Below are 26,134 nucleotides of genomic sequence, written 5' to 3'. Positions count from 1 at the left end.
ATGGCGGCGGTGGAGACCCGCGTCTGCGAGACGGCCGGTTGCAGTAGCGAGGCCAAGCTGCAGTGCCCGACCTGCCTTAAGCTGGGTATTCAGGGTTCCTACTTCTGCTCTCAGGTGAGGCCCCCGAGCTGCCAACCGTTCGTGTTCCCCTTCCCTTCCCGCTCTGGAGCATGGGGGGGGGGGGGGAGGGGGGGGTGCCGAGCCGGTGGTCACGGGTGGGGCGGGAGCCCCTCCGCTCCTCAGGGGTAATGCGGGACTGCATTGCTAAAGAGCGGCCGTAGCGTTCGTGAGAGAGTGGACGGTTTTTTTTGATGTGCCTGAAGGTTTAGGGGGGGTGGGGGTGTCCCCCGCTTTAAAAATAAAGGCTTAGTGGGACAAAATGAGACGTGCTCATCAAATTCCAGCCTGGGCATTTGTGTGTCTGCACCAGCTCTGGAGTTGCTTGGCTTTGATAAACGCCAGGGGACTTGTTGCTCTGAAAACAGATTTTCTGTTTCCTTGAGCTAAATAAAGGCCTTTTGGGAAAAATAATTCGGTGCTCTACTTTTTCTTTTAAAATATCTTTGGCTATTTTACTCTAAAGGTACCAAACAGGGAGATTCAGGTTAGGCCAGTTGTCATACAACCGTCAAATCCTGATAAACATATTCTGTAGGCCTCAGCTATCCTCACTTATTACCACAGTGCTAATATAGTTTGGTCCTTAATTTAAATAGAAAGGGCCGTCTGATAGCTGCTGAGTGGCTTTTTTTGTTTGGTGGTGGCATTTTTTTTTAATAACTTCAAAATGCACAGTAAAATGAATAGCCTAATCCTTTGAACTTTTTGTATGTGTAATTTCTTTCAACATGAGTGAGGAAGTATGCATTTAATTCAGAGATTACTGGTGAACTTAATTGTCAGAATTATAATTCAGGGTAAGATCATATAAGTTTTGTAGATAAACTTAACAAAATCATTCAGTCACATCAGCTAAATTAACTTACTAAGTGAACAAGTTTTTTTCCGAGTCAGGATGATAGTTATGGTTAGCATAGGACTCGGGGAAAACTTCCCACGTGCAGGTAACACACCCACTGCACGGTTTCTGGTACTTTCCCCTGAAGTCTCTGGTGCCAGATGCTGGGAGTCAGTGCTAGATTAGATCAACTGCCACTCAAAATTGTTCTGATGATTCTGTATCTCTAGTTCCCATGTGGTGCTTATAGCTAGTTGGTAGGATTTGTTCTGCATTTTACTACCCGTTTTGACATGTCTGATGTAAAACTCATCATAAATGCATCTTCAGCGTATACAAATATTAGTTGGTGATGACAAAACCATTTGTTAACAGACCAAACAAGCCTATGTGAGGAGTTATAGTAACATCTTCACTCCCCTCTGTCCCATCCCCAACTCAGCTAATTTTATATAGGATGCAGAGACTTGTTATCTATATATTAGGTTTAATTCTTTTGAAATATCTGCTACTGTTGTAAGGTAAAAGGGGAATTACCAGACATATTTATAAGCTTGTTAAAATAGGCTGCTGGATAACTGACTACATGCTTGTAAAGCTGTCCTACCTAGAAAATAAAATACTGAACCTGGAATCCCAGTCATCTTACTTCTGAGTGACCTTGGGTGTGGTGCTCCTTCTCACTGTGCCTCGCTGTCCTGATCGGTAAAGTAGTTACTCCCCATATGAAAGATGCTTTGAAGGTTTTGGGACATCATGTGTTACAGAAGAGAGAAAGAAATTAATGGCAGCCTGTTTTCAAGACATGGAAAAAATGTCATGCACTGAGAGAAGAGTCCATGTGTTCAGCCTGCAGCAAGGACCCTCAGCCCCCACCTCCACCCCCTTAGTGTCTTTCATGGGGCTGAGCATGGGGCTGCCTCGAGGTTCCAGCTTTCCCCATCATCTGGTGTGTGCGACAGAGGAGACTCACTACAGTGCTCCGCCGGGTGTCTTGCAACCACGGGCAGGAGGGTAGGTGAGGTGCCGCTGATAACCTGGCTGGCTGTTGAAATAAGCATGTGATAAGCAAAGGAGTCTTAAAAGCCAGGAAATTTTCTTTGAACTTCCAGTGAGATTCAACTGACAGTACTGGACTGGTTAGCATTTGTGAAACTTTTCCAAAGTTTGCTCTTTGGTGGTTTCCTTTCCTTTTTCAAGGGGACCAAGGCAGCTGAGTTCTAGCCCAGCAGGGAGGTTTTGAACTGGTAATAGAGACGGGGTAAAGATGGCTTTTAGCAGTGGAGGAGTTCTGAGGTGGTGTGTGTAACCCCAGCATTATTATTATTTTTTTTTTCTTTCACTCCAAGGTGTAAGGAGGGGGACTGTTCTGCTGAAGGATTCTGTCTTCTGTTAACCTTTAATAAGGTCTTCGTTTAGGCTAGTAAATCAGGCACTGCCACTGCCAGATACCTTCTTTCACTGTCTTGCTTTCTCTTTTGTAGAGACTTACTACAGTGTTGCAGGTGTTCATCATCTTGGACTGAATTACTGTATCTTGCTGTATCTTCTGAATGTATAAATAACACAGGTGCCCAGCATCACATCTCAAGTGGCTTGTCCCTCTTACTAAGATGAATTTGCTATTGTGAGATCTGCCTTTATAGATACACATTGCTTGTGTGTAAATTATATGTAGTATACATAAACAGTTTGTGTTTAAATACAGAAACACTTTCTATTTCTTGTATGCCTTCTACAAGCTGCAGAATGATGAACAGAGGGAAATTAGTAACTATTTTTGAGATCTCCAGTTACCACTTTTATATAAGCCTTCTAATTGTAAATTGATCTGTTATTAATAATTTTGTGTGGCTAACATGAAAACTTCCTCTCTCATACTATTTATACCTGTATAAGTGTCTTGGACAAAACAGAGTAGTCTGAGGTTTTCTGCGGTGTGGACTGGATGCTGGTGTGGGGATATTTCTCCAGCCAAATTCAGAAATACCTATTTCTAGCCACATACTGGAAACATTCTCGTATTATAAAGTCAGTGGCCTGGGCTGCATTTTCTTTTCTTCGAGAGGTGGAGGCCACAGAGCTATCAGAATAGTAGCCCTAACTTGTTCAAGGAGCACGGTTGTCCCTTCCTGCTTTGTGTGCCCGTGTGTTGTCAGTCACAATGAGAATCAGGTATGTCAATCAAGTGATCTGGTTATAGAGTCTAAAAGTGAGGACCGTGATGTGGTGAAGCTGCCGCACATGAGCAGTGGTTGGGCATGTGCTTTATGTGTTTGAAGGGAAACGATTTCTCTGAACTGTACAGAGGCAGCAGCATCTCTCTCGCAAGGGTGGGTACCCACAGACAGGGCTTTTTCCATTTGAGGTGGGGTATGACTTGTTAAATTCCAGTGATAGGAAAGAAATGCTGCTGTGTTTTCTCAGTGGGTTTGTATACTGATTTACTCCTTTCTGGGAAGCACATTTTCACTGAGACTCAGACCTGGGCCCTTGACAGCTTTGGATACTCGAGGCCACAGTAATTTGTGAAAAAATTGTGGTCCTGAAGAGGAGAGTGGTACTGTCCTGTCCCCCACTTTGCTGATTCTTTTCACCTTCAGTTTGTTGGGGCTGGGGAGCAGGGAGCAGTGGACCTGGATGAAACTATTTTTTGTCCTCTCTCCAGTCAGACCGTAGGACGTAAGTGCCGTATTTCATTCTTGGTTCACTGTTCTTTGCTGTACCTAAAATAGGCTAGAACCTGCTGCTTGGATCCAACTGCGACACATATGGGTTTCGTTTGGTATAAATGGCATTCTGAAGATACTGCCTTCTAGAAGATCTTTTGACAGATTACCTTCACCAGGAAGCTGACATTTCTAATTGCCTATAAACCACCATAAATACCTGTGTCTGTGGTAAATGGCTGGTTATTGTCAAGGCATGAATGCTGAGCCCTCATAACTTTCTGAAAGTAAAATTTTAGACTCCTATAGGGCAGGCTTTCTGAGCTAGTGTTCAATATACTGGAAGCGTGGTCCAGTTTGAATTTCTCTGGTCTGTTGTTCCTTTTCTACTCTCAGACACCACTTGTATAGCTCTGTAAATCTGAATCAGAGCTGCAAAATGCAGTCCCTTCCCCTCAAAGCGCGGGCCTTGTCATGTGAGACCCAGGAGTCTCTGGGTGAGATCAGGCTTTAGATGAAGGAGAAAGCCAACATTGCTGATACCAAGATGCTGCTGGTGGGTGCTTCCTTTGGATTTGAATCTGAAAATGCATATTCAGCTCTTCTGAAAAACTGACTAGTCATGTATACTGCTTAGGCTAGTTTGGGAATTTTGTACTGAGTTTTTCAGGCCTGAGGCTGTCTCTGTGGGCTTGTACTGCACCTAAAAGAATAGTGGTCAGTATGCTAAAAAGAGGCAACTGTTTTATTTTACCATCAAATGTATTAATGATGAGCAGAGTGGATGGAGAGGGGCAATTTTGTGGAAGCTGCACATGAATTGGAGTTCTCAGTAACTGTACAGTGGGGCAGTTTTTGCGTACCTGCTGACAGGTATATTCTTCAACATATTTGTATTTATGGATAAAATGTACGGTTAAACTGTGTTGTGTTAAATATATGTATCACTGATAACCTGATATTTTTCTTAAGCTAAATGCCATACTTAAGCTTTTTTTTGTCTTCTGTTTTGCATATCTTCAAGGTGGTTTGGTTAAAAATGAGTTCTCATTAAGCAAAACTACATGATCGCAGATTAAGCCTGAGACAGTTTTACATTCCAAAGGACATTTTTAAATTATATTAAAAAAAACTGCTCAGAATATTTTTAAATAGAGTGTACTGCTTGACACTGTTTCCTAGATGTTTGTCTATTACAATTCAGGGTATAAAGACACGCAAAGAGACAGCCAGTCTGTCCCCATAGTCTCATTTCCAGATGCCTTTTTTTTTCCTGTAGAATTGGAAATTCATCACTATCTCTAAATGATGAGCAGAGTGGATGGAGAGGGGTAATTTTGTGGAAGCTGGACATGAATTTGAGTTCTTAGTAACTGTACAGTGGGGTGGTTTTTGCGTACCTGCTGATAGGTGTATTTACAGTGTCAAATGCCAGGCTGTATAAACTAGCAGTAGAAGGTGAAGGAGAGGCTGAAGAAGGGTGTCAGCCTTAAGGCTGGAAATAGCTGTCAGAGAGTTGGCAGAGCTAACTTTAAATGAGCTGCTACCTTCCAAAGGCAGTTCAGAAACACAGTCAGTGAGTATGCCTTGAATTCTGTGTTGTGGTGCCTGCTTAGCTTCCTGTACTTGGGTAGCTTATTTAAAGTTAGTTTGGTTATATCTGTGCTATACAGAGGTTTGTAGTGTAGTTATATCCTAATCTTGGTTGATTTAGCACCCTTTTCTACTGTGGAATTTGCACTTGGCTGTGCTTTTCTACTTCTTAATCAGGTTGCATGGATATATGAACCAAAAGAAAAAGAAGCTCCCTGTTACTGCTGTAAAGATGACGGTAAACATAGGGGAAAAAATATTCCTTGCTAAGTAGCTCAATAACTGGTTTAAAGGGTATTGTTTTGTTCTTTCAATGGCTGATTAAAAAGAAAAAAAGCTTAAGGTATTTGGTAGTGATCATTGTGGTCATAGTGAAAATGCACTCTACTGTAAAACAGATGCTGCTATGCTGCATGATTCTGTCAATATTTGCACCAGTAAAATAGATGTTGGGCTGAGTCCTTAAGGTAAAAATCATTTAGAGAAGTAACATGTCTTCCATGAGGTGTTCCAAGAGGAATCTTTCTAGGCTGTGCCTTTGGTTACCCCTTTGGTTACCTTTTGGTAAATGCACAGGTTCTGGTGAACACTGGGTTGAGCTTCTCTCTAAACACAGAATCAGTGGGATTGGTTTAAGAATCGCTTGAGGCCAAAAATGTTGTTAAAGGTTTGAATATGTTGATGGCCTCTGTCTAAAAATCACAGTTGTATTTTTCTTGCTGGTAGAATAGTTGTACCCAAGATTGCTCTAAACAAATTGAGGATTCCCCTCCTCCCTCTGCCTCTTTTTTTTTTTTTTTTTTGGGTCATACATTTGACCTCTCTTCTCATGCAGTCCTTTTCAGTGTTTCCAAGTCCGTCTTGATTGCTATATGAAAAACGCATGCAATAAAAATGCTTTAGGTGAGAAGGGTGGGGATATTAACATGAGACATACTAATGGATAATATAGTGTTTGAAATTAAATCCAGGAAGTCTTCCAAGAAACTTGAGGCCAAATTCATACTATTCCTGTGTGCTTTCCCCCTGAAGCTAATTAATGTTTTCAAACATAGCCATGTGAGGTCATATGTTCCTTTTTTAACTGCATCAGAAAAAAATTTTTTTAATTTCTTAATTTTAATATTAAAAATCACCCTAGATATTTTTCCTGGATTTTGTTTATTTAAAAATTTAAAATTTTCTGTCCTGATCTCTATATGATGTAGGAACATGGAAGAATCATTAGAGGCAGGAATGATAATAGGAAGATTGAAGTAAATGTCTCAGCAGAAGGCTGAGAGGAGAAGGCTCAGCAGAGAAGGCTCATCAAAAAGCAGAATTTTCTCCAGAAAATTCTCCAGAAAGTGGCCCAGATGGAGAGAAAGAGTGTCTTTCTTCCATGGCTTGTCAGGCAGTCTGCTGTGTGGAAGGTGAGGATGTTTGCAATATGCAGCAGTACATTGGTAGAGCTTTGTTGCCAGAGCTATGATTCTCCAACCTGTGAGATGACAGCTGCCATATTTTTATCTGGAATTGCCAAGGCAGAGCTCTGCAGGCATGTGCAATCTACTACTTCTGCAGTAAGTTGTTGAATATAAATAGTTTGTGTGTACCTGGTAGGTCCAGTACTTACAGGAAGCATATGACTGATCCTACACAAAATATATGGGTTGAAGGTGGATGTGCAGCATATCCTTTGAGTGCCTTCCAAAAGCGTCAGACCAAGACGGAGATACTCGTTGATTGTATACTGCATGTGTAATAGCCTGTGCTTGCAAAAATGCTTCAGACTTGCTGTGTGTACTTGTTCCAGTTGATTGATGTGCATATAGTGCACATGTCTGGGGTGTCCCAGTGTACAGCAGCTTTTTTGGAGTTGTGCTGTAGTAGTTCTGACAGAGCTGCTGTTCCTCTGGAAATAGAGGGCAAGCAAAATCTGGGAAACATGTTTGGGGAAACTCAGACATATGGCAGCCTTATGCAGGATACTCTTAGGTTATTTACAGCTGCAGGAAATAAAAAGCCAAAATGGAGCCTGTCAGGTTATGATACTGCCAGCAGTTTGGTGTTTGCCTGGTGTTTTCTGGTTATGGGCCAGCAAAGAGGAAAGACTGTTGGCATCAGAGAAAGGAGTGCGTTGGAGAATACACCCCAACATTTCATGGGGAAGGAGAGAATGAACTACAACCAGTAATTACCACAGCTGATGTATGTCTTCATTCCCCAAATGCTCCATTATATCCCAAGAAGTGGATTCTAGATTTGCAGACTTGGTAGCTGCTTCTTTGTTGTGTAATCCTTCTTCTGCTTCAGAACAGAGGCCTGGTGTTTAAAAAGGGATTAAAACCATTCTGGTGCATCTAGTGTCCTTGAAGTAGGGTTTTTAGCTTTTTTAATTTTTTCTTAAAATAGGTTTCAATTAAACCCCGCTCCTTTTCTCCCCCCTATCCAACAGAAAACAGATAATAGTGCAGCACAAATATCTGTCTATGCAGTGGGTTATACAAGCATGGCAGTAAAATCTTCTGCTTCTTGTTCAAAAAGACATTCTCTCTGGTAACCTGAAGTGTTGGTTTCAAAGCCTCGTGTTGCCCAGACCTTTATGTAGCACCATGGCATGTTGAGTGCCAGTCCAGAGAGTGTGTATGTGGCGTAGGAGAAGACAACAAACAACTGGTTTTGGTAATGAGGGAAATAGTGCACAACAGGGTCTCTTTGAACATAGGTGCCCCACTTTACTGTGTTTTTGTGGATACAATTTGATAACTACTTGTTGCAAGACTAACGAGAAAATGGTGAGAAGATGGCTTTGTAAGAGTAGACAGTTAAGGCTGCTCAATAGCAACCATGAAGCAGGGGTAGAATGTTACACACCGACCTTAGTTTACAGATCTCTTGTCTTGGACTGGTTGAGTGCTGTACACATTAGGTTGAATCAGTTGTTGGCTCTGGATGGTAGTTTTACAGTGATGACTCAGCATTAGTATTGTCTTTCCTTATAAAGGAGAACAGTTTGCTTTCTGCCTCTTTCTTCAGAAATTCAGCAGTTATTGTAAATGATCAGAATTAGATGTTTCCTAATGGTTGTTTTGAGTGCGCATAGCCATTGAATTAGACTTTCTGCTGCAAAGCCAAGTAATGTCCTAATTAGCACCTTAAAGGGTCACCTTTAATTCTCCTTCTATAGCTTTTCTACTTAAATCTCTCCTTTTTTCATGTCTTTCCTTCATCTTAGTCTTTCTTTATTCTTCTCCAGCTGCCAGCCATTTCCATCTGCCCCTTTGCTGATGCATTGTTCGTCACATGAACTGCTCTATTTGTGCTTGGGAAGAAGAGAAAAAGACGAACTCCTTCACAGTCACTCTTTTCTTGATTTCGATTTCAACATTCTCTATTTTTTTTTTTTCATTTCCTATTTCCATTCAGTAGCCCTCACTTCCCCCCCCCTTTCATCTATTTCATTTGTTCCCCTGTAATCGTGCTGATTGGCCTCTGTTGTTTTCCTCTGCTGGTGAAGGAGGCAGAAAGGACACAATTAGCAGGAGGAGATGGCTTCTTGTAGGAGCCAAGAGAGGACCATCGTGCCCACTGCAATGCTGTAAGATCTGGTATGGAGATAGACTCTGTGTTTCAGCCAACTCAGAGCAATAGTGGCATTTTGTTAGTCATTAAAACAATAAGGGGACAATATTTAGTAGGTAAGATTAGATCAGTGTGTTTCACTGTGATGGGTGCATCTGTTTGGCTGTGCTTTCTGTCTATTCTGGCTCATAAGCTGTTGAGTGTAGTATTCTCTGTGGTTAAGACTAGAAGTTACAGTCGCATTAATGCATGTTGCTACAAGGGTTAATAAAATCAGTCTTCTAGTTTACTTTTAAAATACTGTTTCTTCTCTATGTATTTGTGGAGATGGCATGTCTGTCCAGGATAATGCTACTTCAAACATACATGGATATATTTTGTTTGTTTGCAATTCTAGGAATGCTTTAAGGGAAGCTGGGCCACTCACAAGTTATTACACAAGAAAGCAAGTAAGTACATTTTAAAAATGAATTTTAATACTGTTTTGAATTTGGTATCAATTTTTCCAAGATATCTGGCACTAGATTCCACATATCTGAAATTATGTCCAGTTCTGGTAATCTAAAGATCTGTGTAAAATTTCAGAGACAGTGGTACATAAGTCTCTGTTTCTGTTCCCTTTTCTATTTGTATGAAGTATTCCTTCAGCTACATTGCCAGGTATAAGAACAGAGGAAGAGGGATGCTGAAAGGCAAGGGAAAGGAGAATAATAAACCATTATTATAAGGCATTGCCAGGCTTGTTCCATCACAACATTTTGGCATCTAATATAGTAAAAGGCAGTAAAGTGGGAAAGGTTCTTGTGAAGTCTTTGTGATTAGACACTTGCTGGAATGCAAGCAAACCATCCAGAGTGCATCTGTTCAGTACATTTGGGGTGTACCCCTTTGGGGGAAAAAAAAAAAAAGGAAAATGCTTTTGTGCACTGATGCAGCCATTGATAGTAGGATGTATCATAACTAGGATTTTGCTGAGTTTAGCCGAAAGTAATAGGAGTATCTGTATGCTTTAGTTATAGCTGGTAGCTCTGGCACAAAAATACTAGTAGACTGGTATATTCTCCCTTACCTGAGTAGTAAAAATAATTAATGAGTTTAAACCAAACAAACAAAAAGAAAGAGCAGACCCCAGTTCTGACTCCCTTGTTTTCCCCGCCCCCCTCCTGCCCATCTTCATCAAGCCCTGCTTAAAACAGAGGTGGGGTTAAAAGGTAAGCGGCATGGCAGAAATGCAAATCCTCAAGTAATTTACCTCCTCCTTTCCTAAAACCCGATCAAATTTTTCCGTGATAGGTGTTACATCGTTAATAGGTTGGAGTAGCACAGACAATTACAAATGTTTTCCTTCTTTCTGCCTTCCCAGTATAGGGGTCTCATAGTTCACACTTGCATTCTGTATCCTATGACTTTGTATTAGGATATCCATAGCATGGATATGAAACTGTCTTTGTTAGTACTTCTAGTAATCCTCTGGTGCAGTCTTCTAATGCTGCTGTTTATCTGACAGCAAATTTTTTTATGATTCCACTAAGTCCATGATCTTGTTGGCTTCCTGGATAACTGCTGAGCCAAAGTTGAGGTGGCGTGGTTCTGATAGCCCTCAAGACCTCAATGCAACAAGCTATTAAAGCATCTCAAGGGAATCCAAAATATCGGTTTGTTAAAACTTTGGATTTCTAAATTATTATTTCAAAGTGGTTCATCTAAACTGAATGTCATATGAGCAAATGGCTCAGCTGTCAGCCACAGAGACTCTGAAGAACTCCTATTAGGACTTGCTATGGCAGACCTTTTGTCATCTCTTCATTCTTGTGAGATATAAAAAGAGAAAACAGACTTAAATTATCAGGTTATGAGTTAGACTGATGCTACTGTGCTCTTTCTTAATCCTTGCCTCGTCTTTCCGAGTAAATATTTTTCCTTTTGGTAATGCTCGTGATCTATTTGCTTCAATCCTTTATGTAAGCACCTTCAATCTGCCCTGTTAGGACTGTGTTATTTGTACATGAAGTTAGTCACTGGACCACATCAGACACGAATGTCCAAGGTTGAGAGAGCTGGGAACCTTCAGCAAATTGGGACCATCTTGTAAGGTGCATGCATTGCCTGTCCTGAAATGCAGAAGTGGCAGCACCCGTACTCTCTCCATCAGATCTGGAGGGGTAGCAGGCTTCATATATTGAAACTAACAGTTGGATACCCTCCTTCTCACCCCAGGTCATCTCTGTCACTGAATGCTAAGAGAAATCACAAAAAAGGAACATTGATCTACAGTGCAAGAGTGTTAATTGAAGGGATAATGAGTGTTTCTGCAGAAATATGCTTTTTCCTGAAAATGAAAACATGCACAGAACTATGTTTTAGAACTACAAATGAAGATCAACTTAAATAATTACTACGCTTTGTTTGTGCATTCAGTACTGCTGTCCTGACATTCCCCAGTTTGCTGTTGAATGAAGATAGTTGGCAGGATGTGAATTTTGAATGTGAAAAACTTATGGGCAATACAAAATCATAACTGCTACTTACAGTTTCATTTATCAGTATCTAAAATGCCAGAAAGAGTCAAATCTAAACCTACGTACTTCTAAGTAACTTTCTGGATGCCACAGTTCTTATTCTTAGTAGGACTGATTTTGCTGCTGCAATTTTTTTCTTTTTTCTTTTTTCTTTTTTTTTTTTTTTTTTGTCTTTTCAGAAGATGAAAAAGCTAAGCGTGAAGTTTCCTCTTGGACCCTGGAAGGTGATGTTAACACAAATCCCTGGTCTGGTTATAGATACACTGGTAAACTCAGGCCACACTATCCACTGGTAAGCGATAGGTACCACTCTGTACTCAGCACATTTACATTCTGTAGCAACTAATGGACCAATCCTGACCTGATTACTTCCCACATTTTGTCTGAGAGAGGAAAGCGTCTTAATCTGAACCTGATGGCAAGGACATATATGACTGTGTCCTTATTGTGGTTCATTTTGATTTAACTTAATCTATCTCTTAGGATATTTAAATTGAAGGAAGTGACTGTGAGTTAACATGCATCCGCAACAGGCTTAAGCTCATACCTTTTGGCTGTATATTTTGACATTCATTCTGCAAAAAATTGCTGCTAGTTCAGATGATGTCTTCCCCTAGGTATTTACTGTTCTCACTGATAATGGAGCAGATTGTTTCAGAAGAACTCAGGTGAATTGCTTTAGAATTTAAGTAAATGGGTTTATATTATTTTATGGTGAGTACTCTGGTGAGCAGCTCTGCTGAAGGAACAAAGGTTGTAGTAATCTCCAGCAGTGGAATGGTGAACAATAACTGAGGCCGGTAACATCTTTAGCTGTGAAAGGTGGGCTTAGAAGACAGCCTCAGTATAGCTGTATTTTTAAATTGGTACAAGTTTGTACATGGAATAAGCTAAAATTTTTACAGAAGTAATGGCATTTTATTTACATGTGTGTTTTCTAATTGGCCTGTGCTAGAAATGCTACCCCTGTGGCATCCTTCTACAGTCTTCTCCATCTAGTACAGGCTCATGAGAAAACAGACTACCAGACCCTGAGCCCACGTGTGTTTGGTAGTGTCATTGGAAAAAGGGTGTTTTGGATATGTCACTGGACAAGTAGTTTAGTAGTGTTAACACTGAACATTTGCTTTTTTGTCATCTGACTGCTGTAGGATTGATGCAAATGAAACTATCATAAAAAGTTATAATGACTAGGGATGATGATTATAAATAACAATCTTGCTAATCGACACTAATAACCAGAGAGAGGAAGGGATGTATTTGGATCCCAGTGCATTTGCAGTCTGGAAAGTAGCAGAATAAGCACTACAATGTAACAGGGATAATATGTTATAAAACCAGTTTAATTTACTTGACACATTAAAGTTTGATTATTTTTTTTATAAAGCTGTGAAGTTGGCTATTGTTATTAGAGGTTGCATAATATGAAACCAATAAAGAGTAACAGGAGAATCTTTGAGAAATGAAAACTGGAACTGTTTTGGATTGTTTGCATACTTCACAGATTTTTCTAAATGGATTTATCCATATTTCGCTATAATTAATTTGCTGCACGAGTCTCTGTTTTTGTGACTATAATAAGTATTCTTGCAACCTAACCAGCTTTGTCTATGATTTATTTAGACACCAACAAGACCTGTGCCAAGTTATATTCAGAGACCGGATTATGCTGATCACCCACTAGGTAACTTGAAACAAATCACAGTTATGGAGTGTTATGTTTGCTTTCTATTTCCCTTTTAATTGAAAAAGCCTTTAAAACATGAAGGAGATGCTGGAGAAGGGAACCTCTTCTTTTATCTGTTCTTCTCAGTCTACGTCATCTTCCCCCATATTAACTTAGTGATTTTTCAGAAATAATGGTTAGAAGTGTTTTTTGGAAGTCCAAACTTTGTAATATGTTATCTTTCAAAGGTGTTCAGGGAAGAAAAGAAAAAAAACCCACGCAAGTCTTAGTCCTGTGGTTAACTTCATAACAGCAATAAATTGGCTGTCACGGGTGTATTCTGCTAAGCCCTTCTCAATCACTTCAGTGTAGCTGTTGGAAATGTGTTACAAAATAACAAAACCAAACAAAAGTGCAGTCAGCAACCCCCAAAGGAAAACTGATATAAGAGTTCCATCTATTTTTGGACACAGAGGGAATACATTCAAAATTGCTTCCTTATTGGTTTGTTTTGGTATTTTCCCCTTTTTATATCATTGTTGGTGCTTTGCATTTCCCAAAAAAGCTGCCATAAGGTCTGTTATAATTATTTTTAAATCTTCAGCTGTTCTTTAGTTATTCTTTACAGAATGTAAATATTTAAACAACACAAAATACTGTCTGTTAGGGTGTCGTTCAACTATAAAACTGAGCTTGCACAGAATTTGGTAGGAAGAATTTACATGTTTTCATCAGCCTATTATTGCAATAGTATAACTAGAGATATTCACAAACTTATATGATCCTTTATGGCTCTTTTAGAATATTATTTATTACTATATATATTCTCCAAAGCAGCTTAAAAAAAAGAAAACAAGATTTTTCTATGAATAAAATAATTTCCTTGTAAACCTGATTTTTAAGGTTGTTTTGACTAACTAGACATCATGGTTTTATGCGGTAAGTGAACAGGCATCCTGAGCACATGTGGGCATTACGATACTGTGGAAGGCTTATGACTTCAAATCAGTCTAGATAACAATGATAATGCTAGGACTTGATGGGTTTGTTACTTTAGTCTGTGGTGAGAAAGTACATACTTTTATTGCCATTGGTAAGCTAAGTAAGTTCCTTGATTGGACATGTGTAGCAATCACTCCTCTATATAACATGGGTGTGTTTTATTTCTTTAATATTTTCTCTTCCCCCTTTTTTCTTTTCAGGAATGTCTGAATCAGAACAGGCTTTAAAAGGAACATCTCAAATAAAAATACTCTCATCTGAGGATATAGAAGGGATGCGAGTAGTGTGTAAGGTAAGGGGACTTTGGTTTTCATTATGAAGTGTCTTTTATTCTTTAAAAATCTATAGTGATTTTACCAGTTTGTGACAGCACATTGGAGAGTACAAACTTTCAAACCACTTTTAAACACTGAAAAATAGTTTGGGAAATTTAGTATTTTCTTGCTCTTTCTCTTTCCCCTCTCTCCCAGTTCACAGTAGACTATTTTGCAAGCAGAAAGATGACTTTTATCTGTTTTCTGGCTTTGTTGATACTAATGAGATAATCTGTGGCTGAAATGTTGTTACTGTTAAGAATATATTTTACAGTGCACAAATGAGAACAGAACTTTTTCCTCTCCTAGAGTTAGTACTAAGTAAAAACTAGAAAGCAAAACAGAGCCTCATCCCTAACAATTTTTGAAAGCGAGCTGTTCTGTTGTAATCACTTCCTTATGCATAAAGTCAAACTTTGAAGTGTATTTAGGTAGTCTGATTTAAGTTTATGGTATTCAAGGAAATTGGGGTCCAAATCTTAATTGGGGTATTTTTTAAATCTCACAGAGGTGGCTTGGTAATATAACCTGTACACATCTTGAAGTCTTTCTAGAGCCCAGGTCTACCCAGTTTTCCTAACAATCTCAGTGTAGCTGTAGAAAATGGGTTGCTAATCTAGGGAGTACTCCTGGTCTTATTTAACTGTACTTTTGTTTTGTTTGTAGCTTGCTAGAGAAGTATTGGATGTTGCTGCCATGATGGTGAAAGCAGGTGTAACTACTGAAGAAATTGATCATGCTGTCCATTTAGTAAGGTTATTTTATTGTTCTTCTGGTGTTTTTAAGGGCTTTTCTCTGTCTCTCTATTTTTGAATGATTATTGTGTGGTTTTCTTTGTTGCATGAATTCCTTTTCTTTATTTTGAACTGTTTCTCAATTTGAAGCTAGTGGGTAGTGCAGATGTTAGAAATACATTGTAGCACAATGGTAGATTCAAAATGAATTAGGAACTCCTGAGCCTCTCTCTGTATCAGCTCCTTTCATGATTTCCATTTTCAGATTCCCTCTAGGTTTCTTCACCCGTTTTCTTGGTTAACATCATAAAATTTTCTGTCTTCTAAACCCTTTTTTCTCCACAGATACCATTATATAAAGAACATCCTATGTAGGCCATGGACTTTTTGTGCTCTGTGTTGTTGGTTAAGACATACAGAGGAGAAAGTTTAATTATTTATGATTGTGAATCAGAACTGAGGAGCCTGAGAGAGAATTGAAACAAGATGTCTGATGCAGTCAGGCAAACTAAAGCCATAATCCAGCAAAGTATTTGAAATACACATTCAAGTATTTTCCTGGCTTGACTATTCATAGATACTTCAATTGTGTAATTTTTATTTTTCTTTGCTGTCTTCTCTATACGGCATGTAAACTGATAATTGAGGATACTTGTGTGCGCAATGATTTTGGTATAGTTAAGTTTGTTAGAAAGCTTTCTGGTTGCTGTTCTTTTTATCTGCATTTGCAGCTGTTGAGCCAACATTGTAGAGAACTGAACTTTGATTTGATTAGGCCGGAGGTTTCTGTTGAACTGCATTAAACACTAAAGTATTTGCTTATGCATAATGTCTAATATGAACAACTAGTAGTTAAAATGGTGTTATCTGTCCTCAGCAGTTTTTGGAAACTTTTGCATGGCAGATTGTTGATACTGACCGATATCCCTAATTGGTACTTGGTAGTTTTAAAACAGTATTATTTTTAAAATAAAAAAGTTAACACAGTATTGTTTTTCCAGAATTGCTCAGTATGTCACATAGTGTGTATATGTTTGTATATGTAAGTATATATAACATGTATGTGTCAGTTTTGAAAAAATCCCCAAAATGTTATTAGAGTGAAAAGGAAACAGCTTAGTTTTTAAAGCTATGGGTGAAAGGGTGGTGCTAAATGTTACTTTGTCTAACTTGTGTGTTTTGCAAAAATACTTAAAGTCTTAGACCGATACTTAAAAGCAGTCATTGAAAATGGCTGGTTTTTTAGCTGAATAAATATTGCCATGCATTGTTTTAAACCTGCATATTTCAGCATTAGTAGTTGAACATAAAAATGAGTAGAAACAAAATTAAAGTAGCTTTACTTTCTTCTTGGTAAGAAATGTAAAAGCATAACAAAATACCATAATGCCAAAAAATGCTTGAAGAATCTTATTTTCAAGAGTCACTGCTTTTCAACCTATCGTTCTTATCGTAAAGCTGTTGTGCATGCTTTTTTCTTTGTACGGACCTTACTAATGTAAAGTGTAAATTGTATTTTCTAAATTAGGCTTGTATTGCAAGGAATTGCTATCCTTCCCCTCTGAATTATTATAATTTCCCCAAGTCGTGTTGTACATCAGTGAATGAAGTGATTTGTCATGGAATTCCTGACAGGAGGCCATTGCAGGAGGGAGATATTGTTAATGGTAAGTGCTGTGAAAATTAACCTTCAACATTTCTACCTTCTATCCAGTTAAACCATGCAGTAAGGTGAGGTTTCACTAGCAGGCAACATGATTGGAATAGCTTCTTGAGAGGCTTTTGTTCTCATTTACCAATTAACCTCTGCTCTTTACATATTTAAATTAATGAGTTTATTTAATTAAATAATTTCAAAAGTTTGCTCCACTTTAAGAGCTTTATAATTTTTCTGCCCTGGTCTGTGCATTAGTATAGTGCTTGACTGTTCCACTTGTGGGCTAGGTTCCAGTTGTTCCAGACTGTATAAACAGTGAATAAAATGTATATTGAATTATTCAACTGGATTAGTTCTGGGTAAATTCTTAATTAGATGGCTCTAGATCCTTAAGATTTTGCTATAGACATGATGACTATGATGACTGTAAAGGATCCGAATGGTGAGGCATTGTATAGGTGCATATTAAAAAACATACCCTTTTTTGTAGCCTCTCACAGTCTAACAGTACCAGCTGCTTTTTGTTCATGGTACTCGAGGTACTAATGCCTTCTTGGGTGGTGAGGGATACTTTTATAAATTACTTGACCATTTTTTGTTTTCTCATTCATTTCTTCTTGGTTTGGCAGTAAAAATTAATGACATTTGTTTTGTACAAACATTTGCACCTTTATTTATTGCATTGGTTTGCTTTTCTCTTGCCTGTAAATAAATACCCAGCATATCCTAAGGTTTATCCTACCTCTAGGAGCAGGTTGGAACCCTTTTAGATTTTCAGATATTTGATATATATTAACATGCAATAATAGTGACTAAGTCTACATCTTGGTGCTGTGGGTACCAGCCTTTTCAGAACAAGCCTTATGATTGCTGCCCCTTTGTAGGTCAGATTTGGTCTGGCTGATAGCTCTGAGCTGTGGCCTACACGTAACCATTTGGCCAAAGCTCCTTTATCTTTTTTTACTTTCAAAGATGATGCCTTTGCAGAGGTCTGTGTTGTTGCCAGCTTTTCTGGCATTGTTGGAGTCCAAACTAAGACGACCAGTTAAAGCTTACTAGGTTGGCTTCAACTACATGGTGCCTTACCTCTCCGCTATTTGCATGCCAAGGCTGTACCTCAGCACTAGAAAACACCTTTTATAAGAGGGTTTAGTCATACCTTTGTTCACATCCCTGCCCTGACTGCACTTGCCCAAGTTTTGAGCCTTCTGCTTTGTTTTGATGAGGAGGAACCAGTTTACTCTTTTGTAGTCGAGTAGGTCTTGTTACAAAATGGTTCACATTTTGTGGAGTGAACGTGCATTCCCCATGAGCTCAAAAGGCTTTCAAGTCTTGTAGGCTTCCTTTTGGTAAGGTAGTGGCTCAAAAGCCTCTTTAAAAGAAGGAACAAAACAGGGTACAAAGGAGGCGATAGAAAAAGTACTTTGGAGGGAGTGTGCCCAATAGAGGGAAAGGGCTCATCTTTCTCTTTAGTTAAAACTTTAGTTTAGTCAAATTCCCTGTTCTGAGCAGGGCATCGTAACATTTTGTTGTTATACTGTTCCCTGGGAGCAGATTCTTAAACAAAGCTGATCTCTCTGCAAAGTGAGGTGTCCTGGCCAAATCTGGCAGTGTCAAGAGAAAGTCTTGTAATCACGTGGCCTATAGAGATAGCCTCTTTGCTGAGGAGCTCTGATAGACAGTTCACAAAAACCTTATCTGGTTCCATTACCAGAGTGCTGGTTTCTGTGCAGTCCTGTTACGTTACTAGATATGTACACTGGTCAAAATGTTCCAGTAGTTCCACGCGGTCATGCTGTGAGTATGGTGTAACCCTGCACATGCATGCATCCACAACAGGCAGTATTGCTTTTGTGCGGTGTTAATTTCATTCTTAAGTCTTTGCCCGCAGTGCAGGTTTACTGTTGACACCAAGGTTTTTTCCCATATTTTCCTGCCAAGGTTGTACTGGTCTCTCTAAACGGCTCATATACCATATTCCTAAAGTATTATTGCTCACTACAGTTTACTTCATGGCTCTTTACCTGTGAGAGGGGATTTCTTCATGAATAGCAGTTCAATATCTGTTCTAGGTTTTGGTACTGTAGCAGCTATTAGACCTCTTAGACTCCTGGCAGATTCTGTTAAACACAAAAGTACCCATTCCACCACAGGAAACTAACTTGATATGCAAATCTAGAATATTTTGCATGTGTTTTCTATACATAATGACTATGTGACAGTAGGTTTTAATTTTTTAGTCATCTGCTATGAGAGACAAGATACAAGAATAGATGACAGCTGTATGTAAACTGGTAGGCCTGTTCCCATGTTTTGTAAAAGGACTGTTTGCAAGAAGCATCTTGTATGTATGTTCTTAATCCAAAAACGCGGGTTTTTTTTTTTTGAATGAGTTAAACTAGAAAGATTGTTTTTTCCCCTCATTAAAACTACTTATGCTGCTATTTTTTTCAAGAATAACTTATACCACTTTTAGTCTACAACAAACTTTATACACAAACAAGTGAGAGTTTTGCTGCAACGTAATTCTAAACTCTTATTGTATGTTCTTCTAAACCACAGTTGTTTAAGCATGCCCTTCTCATTCTTGCTGTTTACCCGATACTGAATGTTTAAACTTTTTTCATTTGAAAGAAAAAGATTCAAGTCATCTAGAGTATTTTTCTTAGTCAGGAATACTATTGGACAGTTGCTGTGTATTTAAAGTTCAAGAAATGTTACCTTTTTGGCTGTATTGCATACCTTTTTGAATTTAATTTTCCCCTATTAGTGCTGGAATTAATTCTAAGAAAATATTTTAACCAGGTACATCACCATGGAGCAAAGAACTTCTCTTTCCTGTTTTTATATTTACCTAGAAAACCAATCATAAGCTTACATCGGTGTGGGGCTCTTTCTCTTCCCGTTCTCTTTTTCCCAACTAAATAAAACGGTTGACCAGTGAAACACTATCTTATTAATTAATTCTATCAAATCTACAGGATAAGCATGAGAGAATTGAATCTGCTGGAAGAGATTACATCTGGAATTCTTCCAAAGTAATCTTATAACTTCACAATTCCAATACTACATTTTCACACGTGTGTTTTGTCCTTTCACAAATCAAGAAGTGAGAAATACAGTGATAATATTACAATATATCTGTTATTCTTTGCAGTGGATATTACTGTCTATCGTAATGGCTACCATGGAGATCTGAATGAGACATTCTATGTTGGAGAAGTTGATGAGGGTGCAAGGAGGCTTGTCCAAACAACTTATGAGTGCCTAATGCAAGCCATCGATGCAGGTAAACCCTTTGGCTAGGGCCTGAAGCATTATGGTTTTGGTTCTTAAACATGAGTGCTCATATTTGCTATTACCTGGGAGTGACTTCTGTTGTAGAACACAGAAGCGTTGGGGTGTGTGTCACCAGCAGATGATGTATGTTGTGTAATACAGTGATTCTTCAAATAGCACAGTTCTGTGGGTGGTGGTTGCAACTTTTCTTTAAAATGTGGGTTGACAAGGAAAATGTAATTGATGCTGTGCTGATCCACGAATGATGATATTTACACGGAAACAGCCTTTTCAGACTATTAGTTAGAAGAATAAGACATCCTCGATCTGAGTAGTTTAGAGAACATGAAGAACAAAGTGTGTTTCAGAAAACCAAAGTATGGCTTCCTACTTTTATAATTTGTATGGTGTTGCACAATGAACCAATAAGGTAGAACACTGTTTGAACACTTAAACATATCTCTTTACCCCCGCCAAACCTGATAGTTATTTCATAAAGCTAATGATGACCTCTTGATTTTCAACTGTGGACAGATCCATATCTTTCAGTACCCACAGAACTTTCATTATGTTGCTTAGATATAATTCAGGACAGCTTCGTTGAGACATACAATGAGTTAGAAAGGTAGCTAGAGAATGTCACGTTCAACTTCATTCACAAAGTAATATACCAAGTTCTCTTAGACAGAGAAAACAAAACCAGAATCTCTCAAGTCCCTGGAAATATTTGTATCATCTGTATGTTTTATACCCTGCAGCTTCTTAAAATCCCAAGTAAAATTTACTCACATCATAGCCTTTAAAGACTGAAGTTTAAGGTGCTATATATGAAGACTTTAAACTTGCATTTAATCAAAAGTAAGTGAAAAATAATATAATGAACTTACTTTGGTTAATAATTTGGAAATAGCTAGCCAAGCTGAAAAGAAAAATATCCCTATGAATGATGTCTTGAGTGCCCGTTGTGTGATCAAGAAAATTCTTCACAGCTCAACTCTGCAGTATATACTTTACCTATTTATGTGGGATTACTATTTGGAAATGACCACTTTATTTTTCAGAGCTAAATCAGAATAATGTTTATCTTTGCTGCTATATTTTATTTCTATAGCAAGTGTTATATGTGTTGTCTCTTGTCTTTCATATCCTGGCTTTGATGTATAAACTATGACAGAAATTCACCTTTGTGCTCATTACCATGAGATTTAAATTCTCAGTGTAACTTTTCATTACCAACTTCTTAGATGCTGTAACAGGTTTTAATGGGTTTTAGACATTCCCTGCTAGTAGGAACTCTGGCAGCAAGTGTCTCAGCTGTTAAAAAGGGTCACCTCTCTCTTGCTTAAATCATCTTAATTTCTTGGTGTTGGACCAGCAGAGCTCTAACTAGGAGAGATGTATGAGGGAGAGAAGCAGAGGGCTCCTTACTGCATTGAGATGAGTTGCCTCGTATCGTCAGGCCCAAAGGAGATGGTATTACTTCACAACTATTTAGCACAAAACCAGGAGATTAACTTTTCCTCTCTTCCCCACCGTGTCTTTTTTTTTTTTTTTTTTTTATTTCAGGAAAAGCATGCACATTCCAGTAATCTAAATTTGTTGTTATTTTCTGTAAATTCAGCTTACTGATTTAAGTTGCAGTTGTTTATGTTAGTAGAGAATTGAACTAAATGGCTTGCTTCACGTGAAGTTTTAGTTCATATATCTGAACGCTGCTTAAGATGGCTCCACGTAACCACACAACATCTGGCTCCTGAAGGAACAGCATATATCCAGGGAGTTGTGAATTACCTTGAAATAGCATTCACATTTTTTTTTCTTTTTAGTGGCCTAAGGTTGCTTTTGGGATGTATCTTCATTAGCTGATGGATCAGGCATTGTTGCTTTTATGGTATATTACTCCCTTGTCCAAGTGCTCAGACTGAATTTTTCACACCATTTTCTTCTGTTTCAAACTCTTCAACTTTTAAGGCTTCCTAAAAGGATTGTCAAAAAAGATAGTCCTGAATATGAACATTCTTACTTGCTGTAGCTTTGGCACTAAAAATCTTGTCTAAGAGTAGAGATACCCGTTTTGTATCTCCGCCCCCCCCCCCCCCCCCCCCTTCTTGGTCCTTCACGTATAATCATTTTTTTCTCTCTATTTGTGTGCACTTTCCACATGGTAGTAGAGAGGTAAGAGTATATTAAAATATAGTTCATACATTCATTGAAAGAAGCACTGCAACTCTAGGTATGAGAAGTTACCAAGTACTTTGAAAGTCTTGTAGTCTTTAATTTCAAATGTCAACATCCTTTTAATATACGAGCACTTACATCCACGAAAGGAAGTAAGTAGTGTTCTAGAGCGAGTTTTCCTCTTTCTCTCATTTTCTCTTTTATATGAGACTATTTCCTCCCTCTCGTGTTATGGCACTCACTTACATACTTGATGGATTAAGTGATCAGAGGAAGTTGTATACTAGAACAGGTAGCCATACAAGCCATGAGTGCTACAAGATATTAGCCTGAATGCTGTTTGACCGTTAGTTATGTTGAAAGCAAGCTCTATAAATTTCTATCTGTATCTCTCTCATTCTGCAGTAAAACCTGGTGTTCGGTACAGAGAACTGGGAAACATTATTCAGAAACATGCTCAAGCAAATGGATTTTCAGTGGTTCGGAGCTACTGTGGGCATGGAATCCATAAACTTTTCCATACGGCTCCTAATGTGCCGCATTATGCCAGTGAGTATTCATTCCCTTTTGGGTAGTCCTGTAGACAAGAAGTGGTTTGCAACGAATGCACCCAATTTACTTGCTTATATTCTAATGAAGTAGCATGTCACCTGACAGCCATCCAGTTAGCATTTCTGCACTTATGAAATAATTTTTTTCTAAACTCTGGACCATAACAAACTTTTTGAACCTAAGTAAGGTGAATGTATTATACTGAGACAATCTGTGCCTACTCTAATCATCTATACTGGCTAAGTGCTCAGTGGTTTTTGCCTGAATTCCCAATTAATCCCTCAGACATTCTTGTCTGACGTGAATGGGCAAATGTTTTTATCCTATAAGGTCTAAGCAAAAACGTACTGCCATTTCCAGATGTAAATAAAAGGCTTTTTGAATAGTATAGGCGGGTGTTGTGCATGAATCTGAATCCTATTATGTTTCACTTCATTTGAGTATTATGATCTAGTGTTCCTGGAAATTTCTTTGTAATGTGTGGCAGAGGAGGAATGACCCTTCCCCCAGCAGGTACTCAGCTTTAGTTTTTAGAAGTGGCAATGTCCCCATGACAATCTTTGCCAGCAGGACTAAGAAACAGCATCTACAGAGGCAAAGGAGAGAAGCTTAAGTGCCAGTGGTCAACCAAGGGTAGAGTAAATGTCATGAAGCAGCAATTAACAGTTCATACCCACTTCAGCTGCAGAGCTCCCCTGGTGGGACATTTATTTCCTCAGACCTGACAGATGCCTCCATCTTCCCATTTCCTAACGAGCTTTAACACAGGTTATAGTTACAGATTATGATCTAGCAATCCCTGACTTTTCATGTCATAATTTCCCTAAGTTAATTTTTCCATAGGGTAGAAGGGTACCAATTCCTGGTGTTTACTTTTTGTAATGTAAAATGAAGAAAATCTGGATTCTTCAGAGGTGGAGTGCATTTTATACCAATTAAAATGCAGTCTGAGAAAAAGGAAATTTCTCTTTCCTGGCTGTTGGGAACTTTGAACTTTTTTTTTTTTTTTTAATTGAACCAAATGTCTGTTCCCAAAAAGGAAGATGCATTAGTTTTTTTTTTTTTCTGGTATTTTTAAATACAGATTCACAGGAAAAGCAAAGTGGAAAAAAACTGAGGGACTTAGAGCCTCTTGGAGGAAAAAAAATGAAAGCTGATGCTTATTTCTGGCTTACTATGAAAGGATTTTTAAAAGCAAAAAGCTGATTTTATAAGCCTTTAAATTATTTAACAAAATCATGAAAACTACAGGGAATGAAGCACAAAACTTGTTCAGATGCAGATGACCAGAAACTTAAATATGAGTGTTGAGAGCAAGAAATACCATCAGATGATAGAGATAGAAGCAAGACCATTTAAGTAAAAGAAAACTGTTCTGGTTGCTGTTGTGTCAGCTTGATGTCTGAGATTTTTTTTTAAAGCATCTAGGTGATTTAGGCAATTTAACAAATTTATACAATTAGAGTAGACTGGGGGATGGAGAATCTGTATGTGAGAATTGATGCAAATTGTCTACAGCAGCAAAGTAGCTTGGAGCTAACGGTTCCTGTGCAATCCTGGAGTTTGTTCCAGCTCTCACATGCTAGGCTGAGTCAGATCTAAGCTGCACCGCTCTTCAAGGTGAAAAAGGGCAGGAGAAAAGGGCTGAAGCCTTGCTTCAGTCAAACTACACTCCCAGAGATGTACTGTGCATCAGTTCATGCACCTTGCCATAAACATTTTCAGTGTATATAATAAGCACCAGTATTATTGTCCTGGATGCCTTGAAATTCTCTGCCTTTTTTTGTTAGCTAAAGAAATACAGCATTATGTGCTATGACCCCATTACCGAGAGTAATGAGGGGGACAATGTGTCGTTCATCAATGGAATCACTGGATTACTTAACAGCCATCATATTTTGACAATTTATTGAAGCTTATGGTTCAGTGGAAACAAATTAAGAGGTTTCAAGCCTTCTCTGAGTATCTTAAGTGCTTCTTATTTTTATTGATTTTTTTTTTTAATGAAGTTTTTCATCATAGAAGTCTGCAGAAATTCCTGTAGTACATTTGTTCAGTGTTTTTTATCGAACTGGGAGTTGAACTCCAGTTGTTGGAGAGAAAGACAGCAGTTAATTTTAAGCTCCTTGAGTAAATATTGCGGTGTTGGAGGAGGGGGGAGAAGGAAAGGACTAAGAGAAACCTTAATGTAGAATTAAAACCAGACAAGTGAACAGGTCATCTCTGAAGGGCTTTTCTGACTTCACAGTAGTCCTGCTGTATTCTTCTAGGACAAGGATGCATTCATTTACTAAAATGGGATCACTTTTTCTAACTTGAGTGTTTATTTTGTTGCAGAAAATAAGGCAGTTGGAGTTATGAAGCCAGGTCATGTATTTACGATTGAACCAATGATCTGTGAAGGTGAGCAATTCAGCAATGGAGTAAAACGGTTACTCTTGTTTACTATTAAGTGGTGATGGAATAGGATGCTGGCTTTATTCTGTATAGTTTAGATAGATTTTTCATTTCTCTTTGGGGAACTGATATCTGTTACTTAAAAACAGTCAAAAAGTCATCATTTATGTTTTTAGGTGGTTGGCAAGATGAAACATGGCCTGATGGTTGGACTGCAGTAACAAGAGATGGAAAACGATCTGCCCAGTTTGAACACACGCTTCTGGTCACCGATACAGGCTGTGAGATCTTGACCCGGCGGCTGGATAGTATTCGTCCCCATTTCATGTCCCAGTGATAGTCTAGACTGAGCAGGTGGATCTGAACAATACTTTTTTTTTTTTTGGTCTCTGTACGATGCATTTTTTTAAGAGTACAGAATAGAGAGAGTTCATCATTTACTTTGTTCTCAGTGATTGTAGATGAGAGGAATATCTTGAACCTGACCCAATGTCTGGAAAAGCAGAGAATAATGTAAAGAATTTCCTGCTTTCCTCCTACCTACAACACTCATGCTATAGTTTTCTTTTTTCTTCAATTACCTCTTTAGCACCTTTCCTCCAATTAGACCCACAATTGCTTCTGTTGCTGCCATGGTATTAGATAGAAAAGTGTGGGTAACTTTTCCCACTGGGACTTGATATTTTGGGATCCAGGTTTTTTTCACCACTTCAGTGTGCCCTCTCACTCTTGGTATGTGAGTGGCACCTGAGATTTTAAGCATTTCTAGTTCCAAAGACTTGCTCCTGCTTCTGCAGATACTGTTCTAATGGGCTGGGCCTTGTTTGTTTATCAGTTGAGAAGGGGGCAGAAGAGAGAAAGATATGCATGTTGCCAAGAATAGGCTACCCTTACCTTTAATTCTGTCCCCATCTCTCTGCTGATGGCCTCTGTGGTGATTGCAACTGTAGGTGACACACTGTGTTAATGGCAGGACTTGTTTCTCATGCTGGAGATTTGGTAGTATGGGCTTCCTACAGGGAAAATTAATAAATTCTGTCTTATATGCAGCT

The 26,134-nt window shown here is 38.6% G+C and overlaps 1 protein-coding gene across 1 annotated transcript; it reads left to right on the top strand.

The window, feature by feature from the left end:
• METAP1 (methionyl aminopeptidase 1) lies at positions 1-26,134 on the top strand (the record flags this gene model as incomplete). Its single annotated transcript, XM_081999017.1, has 11 exons — positions 1-114; positions 9,182-9,233; positions 11,483-11,595; positions 12,927-12,987; positions 14,172-14,263; positions 14,952-15,035; positions 16,548-16,686; positions 19,834-19,965; positions 22,539-22,682; positions 25,023-25,088; positions 25,259-26,134. 11 exons carry the CDS (start codon positions 1-3, stop codon positions 25,417-25,419), a joined length of 1,158 nt encoding a protein of 385 aa, XP_081855143.1. The 3' UTR covers positions 25,420-26,134.

This window comes from Phaethon aethereus, assembly GCF_964289735.1.
Source record: "Phaethon aethereus genome assembly, chromosome: 4".
Lineage (NCBI taxonomy): Eukaryota > Metazoa > Chordata > Aves > Phaethontiformes > Phaethontidae > Phaethon > Phaethon aethereus.
Note: the sequence above shows the minus strand (reverse complement) of the source record. Positions and strands in the feature narration are given on the sequence as shown.